Genomic DNA, 12,141 nt, shown 5'->3' on the forward strand with positions numbered 1-12,141 from the left:
GTGTAAGTTTTTTCATTGATAACCTTTGTTTACATTTATAGTTATATATTGTACATGTGCCCCATGTTTTTCCTTTTAAAGCTTACAAGTATTTTCAAATGTTTGCCGTTAGGGGAAAAAATAGGGAATCGCAAAAAAGGAAAAAAATCCCCAAATTGTTTTTAAACGTTTTATACCTGCTAGTCATACTATTCAGGAACGTACTTTCGTGTTAAAATAAGTGTCTCGCCTAATTATTTATCCAATATTTATATTTCATACAGCTTGACACATTTGTTGCATTTTTGTTCGATGCTTTTCATTAGTGACGGAATATAATTAAAAAGAATTTACGTTTGGGGTCCATCACAGATTTTGAAAAAGAGAAATTTCAAACGAGACCCATTGGCAAAATAATTTTACATAACAGTTTCATTGCTTTCTAACAAACAGTGTATCTTTGAAAGTTCTCGCGTTTTATGATCAACTTGTTAGACGCATAATCGAGATAGTTTTATAACTGTTTCTTTATTCTTTTTTTATTTTTAATGAATATTTGTGGGCGATTGTTCATATACATAAATAGATCTATGCATAAACAAGTACATAAACAAATTACATAAACAAATGATATGCTCAAGTTTACTTTGATATATTTTACCTTTGATTTCAACTACAGTTTCTTCACTCATTGTTTGTAAATAAAATACCGTAAGTCTCTTTCACACTCAAGAGCTTCCAATTTTTCATTAAAACAACTCTTCAAAATCCTGCGTACTTTCCGGTCTTCACATCGGTTTAAATTTCCACAAAACAAATAGTTCAAAAGCAGTGGTCGGAAACTTAGAGCAGGAATTAGTAACTGGAAGGAGCAAGTTCAATCAATGGCTTAGAAAACGCAGTGACAAAGATCCTAAGTCACATGGTTCAACTACGACGAATGGCAGACACGTTTTACGCGAAACGAAAAGAAACCTTTCTCTCAATACTTTACTTTAAAATTTTTCAAATGACTAGAGATCCTTGCTCCACGATTTGAAAGTTTCTCTCTCTCTCCCTTTTATTTCTTCTCAATGGCCAGAAATGGTGCTCTACAAGTAGCAAAAATACTGTAGTAATTGCATCTTTTTGTTTGCGCGCAACATCTTTAAAAAGTAGGGTAGTGTGTAGTAAGATACAAAAATATAGTAGTTAGTGATTTTTGGTAACTACGCTTTATGTTAGTTTAGTAAACAAACAAATTTCAAGTGACTCTGACTGGTGAGAATCTTTGATGAGGACGTCAGGGGACGCGATCTATACTATCACAACCAGTGCACGTCTATCTATGTGCCTGTAACACCATCTCCTCCGGACTGTCAATGTTTGCTAGTAGATCAATACTAATAACAAGTGATGTAGCGAGAAATTTTTCATGGGGGGGGGGGAGGAGTTCATATGATATTTTTCGAAATTAAAGACCGAAAAGCGCAATTTTAGACCCTCGGATGCGTTTTGATAAAAATTTTGACCCTCATTGGGGAGGAGGGGGGTAATTAAAACATCCTATCTCCCCTTGGATACGCCACTGTTGGGATACAGGACGTTCACGGGAAGCCATTCCGCTCTGTCTCATTCTTCTAAATCTTACCTTAAGGGACTGGAGATGTGAATTGATAAAAACAATCAACAGGATATCCAGGGAAGAAGCATTAAGAGCCATTATTTTGAAGTTCAGACAAGGTGTGGCGGTGACCATTTTTGATTTTTATAATTTTTTTATATGTCAAAGTAGGTCATGACAAGTGAACATTCTGAAATTTTTAGCCTTCCAAAAAATTTTTTCCGCTCGTTAAAAATTCCCAAAGTTTGACGTTTTGCAGCGCTTTTTAGAAAAATTCTAAAAGTCGCGTTTCAGTGCGCTTTAGCTCTTTACAGAAACACCACCCCACGGTTATGTTTATATTTATTGGTTGTACTGTATCTAGTGATGATGACTTCATAGTTATTTTGGTTGGGGGTTGTTGCTTTCTTCAAATAAGGGGTCGCAAAGTATGGATTTTATCCGTTTTCGCGCAAGTTGAACCTGCGTTATTTCCCCCAAAAAGCCACCCCCCGAAAAAAATGTAACATATACTGAAAGTTTATACTATGAAGAGAGTAAATGGCACAAAATTTGTTTGAGGTTTAATATTTTTTAGGAGAAAAATACCCTGATATTTTTCAAATTATCAAAAATTGTGCTTTTTTGATCGCAATTAACTCAAAACAGCATCACTAGGAAAAAAAAACCTTTTATATATTATGGTACCTGGCTATGTGTAAAACATCATGAAAAAGAAAGCAACATGGGATCTCTTCTTGTTTTCCAAAAAATAATTTTTTTTGTAGCTCATTTTTTGCGTTTTCTCGTACGTAAAACATGTGTCCAGTATGCAGATTAGATCTTCTAAAACTTTAAGGATGTAGTAAGAATGTATATATGTGTGTATAGAGAAAGAAAAAGAGTAGTAATACTTTATTTTTCAGATTTTTACAAATTGATGGTATTTTAATTGCAGGTAATTCAGAAAACGATAAATCCATATCATATATATATATATATATATACACACATATATATATATATATATATACACACACACATACATATATATATATATATATATATATACACATATATACACATATATATACATATATACACATATACATATATACACATATATATATATATATATATATACACATATATACACATATATATACATATATACACATATACATATATACACATATATATATATATATATCATGAACAATATCTGCTTCACTTTCCTCTAAATGTCTATTTTCTATGTCATCTTCAAATACCTCTAAAAGGCTGTCAGTTCTTGATAAATCAGTATTATTCGCTTTTTCTTGCTTGGGATATCAGCTAAAAACAGTTTGAATTTGACTTTTTGTCAGATATTCGTTCGGTTGGGATATTTTTATGTCTTCAATCATCTCTGTTCTCATTGCATGTTCTACTTGGTCGGACGTCTGTTTTCTGCCGGTTTTTTACCATAAAGGAACTTTTCATAAAGAAATTCTATTTGTTTCAATGAAAATTGTGTACTTTTACGAGTTGGGAGAGCCCACCCCTCACATGAGATTTCCAAAATGTTTTCTTCTTTGTTTTCTCTTTTGTTGAAGCTGATTTTAACCGATGTACAAAGGAAAAAAAAGCAGATAATACTGATTTATCAAGAACCGACAGCCTTTTAGAGGTATTTGAAGATGACATAGAAAAAAGGCATTTAGAGGAAAGTGAAACAGATATTGTTCATGATATTTCTTCCATTGCTACGGACATAAATACGAAAGAATTATTTTGGGATTGATACGATAAATCTATATATATATATATATGATATCGATTTATCGTTTTCTGAATTACCTGCAATTAAAGTAACATCAATTTGTAAAAATCAGAAAAATAATGTATTACTAGTCTTTTTCTTTCTCTATACGCACATATATACATTCTTACTACATCCTTGAAGTTTTAGAAGATCTAATCTGCATACTGGACACATGTTTTACGTACGAGAAAACGCATAAAATGAGCTACAAAAAAAATTATTTTCTTTAAAACAAGAAGAGATCCCATGCTGCTTTCTTTTTCATGATGTTTTACACATAGCCAGGTACCATAATATATAAAAGGTTTTTTTTCCTAGTGATGCTGTTTTGAGTTAATTGTGATCAAAAAAGCACAATTTTTGATAATTTGAAAAATATCAGGGCATTTTTCTCCGAAAAAAAATTAAACCTCAAACAAATTTTGTGTCATTTACTCTCTTCATAGTACAAACTTTCAGTATATGTTACATTTTTTTTCGGGGGGTGGCTTTTGGGGGGAAATAACGCAGGTTCAACTTGCGCGAAAACGGATAACATCCATACTTTGCGACCCCTTATCTGAAGAAAGCAACAACCCCCAACCAAAATAACTATGAAGTCATCATCACTAAATACAGTACAACCAATAAATATAAACATAACCGTGGGGTGGTGTTTCTGTAAAGAGCTAAAGCGCACTGAAATGCGACTTTTAGAATTTTTCTAAAAAGCGCTGCAAAACGTCAAACTTTGGAAATTTTTAACGAGCGAAAAAAATTTTTGGAAAGCTAAAAATTTCAGAATGTTTACTTCTTATGGCCTACTTTGAGATATAAAAAAATTAGGAAAATCAAAAATGGTCACTGCCAAAATTTCCGTTTTTTGTCTGAATTTCAAAATAATGGCTCTTAAGATCATCAATTGTCACTCACTGCAGGCGACGATAAAGTTGGCGAGCGAAGTGAGCATGGGATGGAGCCTCTTAATCTCCTTTTTTTAAAACCGATTGTATGTATGTTGTAGCAGGGGAGAATTCGCGCATTTTTCAGTATCAGAAGGTTAATGAAAAATAATTAAGAGTCTTGAGCCGTGACGTATGTAATAAAAGAAGGAAATTCATTTTTCAAGCGAAGCAGTACCGGTACGGCGTTCCGGCACTAAATCGCCCCTGATACTACATTTCGATAGCAGTTTGTAGTTGGTACAATTTAAAGAAGCAGTTGTAGTTGGTACAATTCAAAGAAGCAGTTGCAGTTAACTACATTTGTAAGAAAGCAGTTGCAGTTAACTACATTTGTAAGAAAGCAGTTGCAGTTAACTACATTTGTAAGAAAGCAGTTGCAGTTAACTACATTTGTAAGAAAGCAGTTGCAGTTAACTACATTTGTAAGAAAGCAGTTGCAGTTAACTACATTTGTAAGAAAGCAGTTGCAGTTAACTACATTTGTAAGAAAGCAGTTGCAGTTAACTACATTTGTAAGAAAGCAGTTGCAGTTAACTACATTTGTAAGAAAGCAGTTGCAGTTAACTACATTTGTAAGAAAGCAGTTGCAGTTAACTACATTTGTAAGAAAGCAGTTGCAGTTAACTACATTTGTAAGAAAGCAGTTGCAGTTAACTACATTTGTAAGAAAGCAGTTGCAGTTAACTACATTTGTAAGAAAGCAGTTGCAGTTAACTACATTTGTAAGAAAGCAGTTGTAGTTAACTACATTTGTAAGAAAGCAGTTGTAGTTAACTACATTTGTAAGAAAGCAGTTGTAGTTAACTACATTTGTAACAAAGCAGTTGTAGTTAACTACATTTGTAACAAAGCAGTTGTAGTTAACTACATTTGTAACAAAGCAGTTGTAGTTAACTACATTTGTAAGAAAGCAGTTGTAGTTAACTACATTTGTAAGAAAGCAGTTGTAGTTAACTACATTTGTAAGAAAGCAGTTGTAGTTAACTACATTTGTAAGAAAGCAGTTGTAGTTAACTACATTTGTAAGAAAGCAGTTGTAGTTAACTACATTTGTAAGAAAGCAGTTGTAGTTAACTACATTTGTAAGAAAGTAGTTGTAGTTAACTACATTTGTAAGAAAGTAGTTGTAGTTAACTACATTTGTAAGAAAGTAGTTGTAGTTAACTACATTTGTAAGAAAATAGTTGTAGTTAACTACATTTGTAAGAAAATAGTTGTAGTTAACTACATTTGTAAGAAAATAGTTGTAGTTAACTACATTTCTAAGAAAATAGTTGTAGTTAACTACATTTCTAAGAAAATAGTTGTAGTTAACTACATTTCTAAGAAAATAGTTGTAGTTAACTACAAAAAAATAGGTTTTCCGACATTGTTCAAAAGTGCTAAATACTACCATTTTGGAAACGAAAGCATTATGACTAATAGAAGAGACTTACGTCAGCAACGTTAAACATGGTGTGCAACTTGGTAGTCAACCAGCACACTGGGAAGTACCTGACAGAGACATCGCTTTGCCACTCCGTTTTCTTTCCAGACTATGATTCAAAGAAATAAAAAAATATTTTTTTTTCGCCCAATAAGCACAAGGTTTAGTGAAAACTGAAAGCATCACTTACTTGCCAAATGGGATTGAACATTCGAAAGAATGTATCGTATCCAAAAGGCGACATTGAACCAGGAAGTACCTCCCTGAAATAATAAAAGAAAAACAAAAATATACGTGTATGGCGAAAACGGAGTGTCTGTGTTCATGTATGTTTCTTTCACAGTTGTACATTTTGTGCGTTATCTTTATAAATAAAAATCGCAGAGGCATTTAGATATTTGGAAATTAACACTGAGCTTTATCGAAAATTAAAAGGCCCATTGCATATATATATACTTGTCTTTGATACTCACAGCTAAATTAATTTCCTTGTGCAATTTCCCATCTCATTGACCTAGATGCCTCCATCTAGGAACCAAAGAATGCAAAACTCCCCTGATAGTGGCTCCCGATTAATAGTGGTCTCACATGACAAAACGGATGCCAGTCCTGGGGATAGCACCTGGTCTGCAAATGATGATGAGCAAATAATGATGAGCCCCAAGGCCCGACTATGACTTTTGAGGACACTGGCCACAAGCTTAATTTAATACCTTTCCACACTCTTATGCTACAACCTCTGACAATAAACTTCAGTGAATGAAGTCAGAACCACAGAGTGAAGATGGGTAGAGACTGCATTCCACTTTGAAATCGGGAGTTGCAGTGTGACATGGTAAAAACCACTTTCGTGCTGGTGTGAGAAAGGGTTGCCACACACTCTCTCTACCCATCTTCACTCTGAGATCAGAATAGTTGACCTAGAAACACTGGCGAAAACGAACGAATACGACAAAATATATGATACACTGACGAAAACGACTAAACGAATCACCAGCATAATGGGGGGAATCGCTCTAATATGGTGGGGAAAAAATAGTTTCGTCAATCCAAGTCTAGCTATGCAGAAAAGATACTGTATGACATGGAGGTTAAGGAAAAAACAATTAAATATTGAATATAGCTAAATTTTGGTTACATATTTTATGATTCGAAACAATCATTTTCCTGCAATTAAAATGCTTAAAAGTGGTAATTATTAATTATTGAGTACTGAGTGTTGAGTAATTTTGCTATTTCTCAACTCCTAAATACACTCTTTCTGGCTCTGAGTATATCGACCACGTGTCTGCAAATCTCGGAAAAGACCGAATCATTGGAAATTTCTTGTAATCCCTTTATAATGAGATAGATGTTACAAAGTTTATTGCAATCGGCTGTGACTGTTGACTTCTGTAACACAGGAGTCAAATGAGGTGTTATACGAAACATAAAAATGAAACTGAAGCGTCCACAACAATGGTTTGTATGCCAGTTACACGCGAACGATCTTCCCGCTAGAGAACTTATTTTTATGAGTTAACACATTTATTATACATTTACGATGGTTTTAAACCAAATCGTCCATCAAAACATAACAAATATGACGGCTATCATTTTCGTCTACCTCCTGGAATCTAGCGATAGCATGTTCTACAGTTGACCGCGGTATACTCTTTGAAGTGTTACGAACATGTTGTGATATCATGTATTTAAGATCAGGCAAAATTCTAGAATTATCTCGATTTACGAGATGTTTCAAATGCCTCCAAAGCTAAAAGTTACATGGATCGAGCTTTGATGATCGGGAAGTAATGTATTTCGTTAAAAAGGCCCTCCGTCAGCGAAACTTTGAACTATATTTTTTTTATTCACGCAAATTCCCATCCTTTCATCGTGTTATACACAGAACTTCATTAAATTCAGTCGCCACTGGACAACTTTAAAGTGGGTCGTTTGATTATGGACTCAATGTATATTCAGTGATAAAATGAGGCAGTGAGAAACAAAGAGATGTAAGGGGTAAAATTCAAAATTTTTAAAATAGACCTCTCCTCTGTCTTGGGGAAAGACATGGTACTAGAAGCCCTGTATATGCTGCTATACAGTATGATTTAGAAAAACCTTTCAATGAAAGTCTACCTAGGATGTTATCTTTAAACGCGTTTTGTTCAAAACTTGAAAATGTCCACTTACATCCCTTTGCTTCTCTTGCCTTAAATGCAAAAATTTCTGCGTTTCAAAAAAGCAATCTTATCAAGAAAATACAAAAAAAAAAAAAAAATCAAAAGTCATTAACTGAAAACAAAAAGCCCTGATTTTACACTGTTACATATATAAACTAGAGAAGGGGATACAACTTACGCTGTATTGGCGAACGAGAAGAAATCATTCTCTATCCTCAAGGGCCCATCGAATTCATTTTCAATTTCAAAATCTAACTCCTGGGAGCCACTCGTTACTGGACGTGACTGAAAAAGGAAAATTGTATGTCACACATTTTTAACTACATTATGAAAATGACACAAAACTGCACAGGGTACATCCTGAGATAATTTATGGATACAGTAGGACATCGTTTAGCCGGATCTCTGGTTTATCCGGATCAAATTTACAGGTAAAAAAATATTTGCTTAAATCATAATTTTAAACTACGATAACAGGAGCAGAAGTATAAGTAGGGGGGAGTGTTGTACCTTGGGACACGTTTTATATTTTAATTTTTTACGTCAATTATTTGAATCAATTTTAAAATCTAAAAGTCACATTAAAATATCCCTACATATATTTATGCAATACATTTTTTTAAATAAAATATTGCCAGCCATTTAAAGTAAAAATTCCAAGCTGTCCCAAGGTACAACATCCTATTGTACCTTGGGAGACATCTTGTACTATGGGAAAGTCTTCATGATTCAGGAAACAGCCATATACTTAAACCAATTTTGCACCAGAAAAAAAAAAAAAAAAAGCAAATTCATGGTAGTGAATTAAATCGTGAATCATTAATTACGAATAATGAGTTGTGAATCATGAATTGTGAATATCTAGCATTACATTTGTGTATCATTAATTATTAGCATTATTGTAGCATTAAAGTTAGTTATTGTAGCATTAAATTTGTGAATATAATTGTGTGTGTGTATTTATGTATTTAGCATTAAATTTGTTTAAAGGACTACATAAGATTAGAACATTGTTCAATCTTCCTAAACGTATCTTAATTATTAAGAACCGTGCATATGTTGTACCTTGGGACGTGTTCAAAGGTACAAAATGTTTGGCTGTCCCAAGGCACAATCACCACGTGGTTTAAGAAAAACCGAAATGATAGTCAATCTAGATGCACTACCATTATTTCTCATAAGCAAAATATTTCTCTTTTATAATAAAATAAAATTCAGTTGATTAAATTTACAAATACAAAGACAGAAAATGAAATAAAAATGAAGAAAATATTTACTTTGGAGTCATGAAATTTTCTTTCTCTCGCCAAATCGTCAATTTTACTCATACGATGCCGATTTTTACTATGGCACCATTTAGTGGTGAAGATTACTGTTAGAGATTACAAAAACATGGCTGCTAAAAATAGATTCTTAGAAATTAGCAGTGTCCCAAGGTACAAACGTCCCAAGGTGCAACACTCTCCCCTACTCTAAAAATTCGCTTATTATTTTGATTTTATGTTCAATTCCGGCACGGATTGCACTACAAGTTATAGTAATTTAGCAGACATCACAGCGTCTTGAAGTGGCACACCACTGCAGCTGAACATAAACGATGAAGTGCTAGCGCGAAACGATCCAATGTAATTTTGTTTAAAAAGCAGTAGTAAATGATACGTTGACTCATTTCCGGATTTGTTTTGCTTACTACTAGGGATGCGCGATAAGCAAATTGACTAATTACCGATTAATCGGCACAGCCGATTAATGATCATAATGATCATTTTAAATACTACCAGTTCCACCATCACAATTGGCTCTAATAATTTCGACTTTAGAAATAGTTTGTTTCTGAGCTTTCCTAATTTTCTCTAAATAATTTCAAAATTTTATCTAGTTTCTTAAAGCTAATTTCCATATTATTGTTCATAAAATTACATTATGTTAACTAAAGATGTGTCATAGCATTACAATCAAATTTATTTTTCAATAGCAATGAAAGATATAAATACTTTTTTTTGCTTAACAACATGTCATGTCGAAAGGGCCACACGTTCTAATCTCATCTTCTGCACAGTCTCTACTCTGCGTGCTAGAATTTTGAATTCGAATATCTCTATAAATTTTGGTCGCAAGTGTTTAAATTTTTCGTCTTGGTATTATTTTTTCAACGGAGAATTATTTCCTAAATATTTATTATAAGGATCAATGTTCCGTATAAAAGTTAAATTTAATAATTTTCATTTTTGGTTCAAACTTTTAATACCTTAACTCTGCATCGTATTTCGGTCTTTTTGCAATTTTAAGTATGCATCTTAGACTAACGGTTGCGAAATAGAGGTTTTGCAAGTTAAACGAGAACACGATGTATGTGTAATCTATAGTACTAAATGAGCGTATAGCCTGAAGAATATCAGCTGCGTCAGAGTTCCCCCCCCCCCTCAATATCACGGAGACCCCCAAAACAAAAGCGCCCCCCCCAAAAATGAGAAAAATACCCCTCAAAACAACTCCCCCCTTTTTCAAAATTTCAATGGCGCAATCTGCGCCATGACCCTACGTGAGCACCCCTGGCTGCGTAACACGTATTGTGTTACATAGCTTATAAAATACTGAAATAACAAATAATATGAATAATGCTGCAATAAAATTTCAATCTTTACAATGAATCAAAAGATAAAGCTTTTCTAAAATTATGTCATGAATAAAAATGCTGAAAATGTATAAGTATTTTATAAATATGAAAGACCGATGGTAAAATTTAATTTTTAATTAAAATATTTGTTGTCTATATACTTTTGAATGCCAGTGTAGTTGCTAAAAAAGGTATTGAATGAAATTGAAAAGATTAATTTTTAACCTGTAGTTCGTATAACGTTTTTTCAAAGACCGTGAAAAACGTTTGAATTTATTTTTCTCATATAATGTAACATCAGTTTAAACTTGTATATATTAAAAAAAAAACAAATTGACAGCACATAAAATTCTGTGGTATGATGCAAAAAAATAAATAAATAAAAAAAAAAGACAAAATGCATTTAACGCTAAGCATTAAATTTTAGAAAAAGCTTCTTACACTTATCCAAATATGTTTCATAGTTAAATAAAAAAGCTTACCTGAAATATATACAAATTATTGTTCCAAAATCCAAATTCAACGTCTCTTTTGGTGCGGTAATGTTTCTCAATCTGAAATTGGATTATTTTAAATAAAAATGGATGTAATAATGATAACAGTAATAACAATTTTGAATTTTATTTAGTAAAGTGAATAGGTAGCAATTTTCATGCTTAAATTCCAGATATTGTTTTATGATTTCAAAATCTTTGAACTGAATTGATTTAAGCATTGATCTAATTTTTCCTGCGAAATCAAGAAATCAGTTATTACGAGAAACAAGTGAGCAGTTTTTTCATTCTTTTTGGATAGAGTACTTAAATATTAACTCTAATTATAATTTTTCAAATTTACGGGAATAAAAATATAATAAAATGTTTATTCCTGTTTTTCTTCAAGTGAAAAATGTTATCACTATCACACGAAACGAAAAGTTTACGGTAAAAACTTTCGTTGGGACAAACGACTCCTTAAGCGATTTCGTTTTTATTTTTTTTTGGGGATATAAATAATTTCCTATTCCTTTGTGTGTATTCTGCTCTGTCCAAGAAATAAAATATTGCATGTCTGGCAGACGAAAAGCTTCGTTACAATTTTCCTCAAAAACTTTAACAGAAATCTCCTAGAAGAATAAAGAAAGAAATGAACTAGAGAGAAAAGGTGGTTATACTCCATACGTAGATCTGACTGACATCCCACCCGCCTAGAAATTAAAGTATCAGTGCAGCAAGCTGACACCCCATATTTCGTGAGCTAGAGAGAAGGCATGCTAGTGTTTATTTCAAAATGGTAGAGTAAGTTAATTATAAGGAAAAATGAGAGAAAATGCAAAATACATTCAGTACACGTGTTTCAGGGCTACTAGGAATCCCTTTATCAATGCATGATGTTGTGAGTTTAGGGAGGTTATCAGAGATATTTTTAAGGCCTATGCAAGCGTATTTAACACATTGAAAAATCTGAAAAGCGCCTCAAAAGTTTAGTCTAGCTTATTTTCACTTGGTGTTTTGAGGAAGCGGAATCACATAGGAATTACGAAAATATTACTTGTCATTGTTTTGTATTTTTAAATTTAAAATGTCAAACATTCTAACAGTTAAAAATCTTAGTTCTTCTGCTTTGAATGCCATCTTTCATTTCA

General features: G+C 32.7%; 1 protein-coding gene across 1 annotated transcript in view; it reads right to left on the reverse strand.

Moving 5' to 3' along the window:
• The window catches only part of LOC129234495 (putative phosphoenolpyruvate synthase), an 82,487-nt gene that overhangs the window by 44,341 nt on the left and 26,005 nt on the right, over window positions 1-12,141 (reverse strand). Inside the window, exons 13-16 of the mRNA XM_054868494.1 lie at window positions 11,000-11,071; window positions 8,079-8,185; window positions 5,926-5,998; window positions 5,746-5,844 (exon numbers count right to left, since the gene is read on the reverse strand). Coding sequence (XP_054724469.1) covers window positions 5,746-5,844; window positions 5,926-5,998; window positions 8,079-8,185; window positions 11,000-11,071 — 351 coding nt within the window. The remainder of the gene's footprint in view (window positions 1-5,745; window positions 5,845-5,925; window positions 5,999-8,078; window positions 8,186-10,999; window positions 11,072-12,141) is intronic.

The sequence above is a fragment of the Uloborus diversus genome, chromosome 1, assembly GCF_026930045.1.
Source record: "Uloborus diversus isolate 005 chromosome 1, Udiv.v.3.1, whole genome shotgun sequence".
NCBI lineage: Eukaryota > Metazoa > Arthropoda > Arachnida > Araneae > Uloboridae > Uloborus > Uloborus diversus.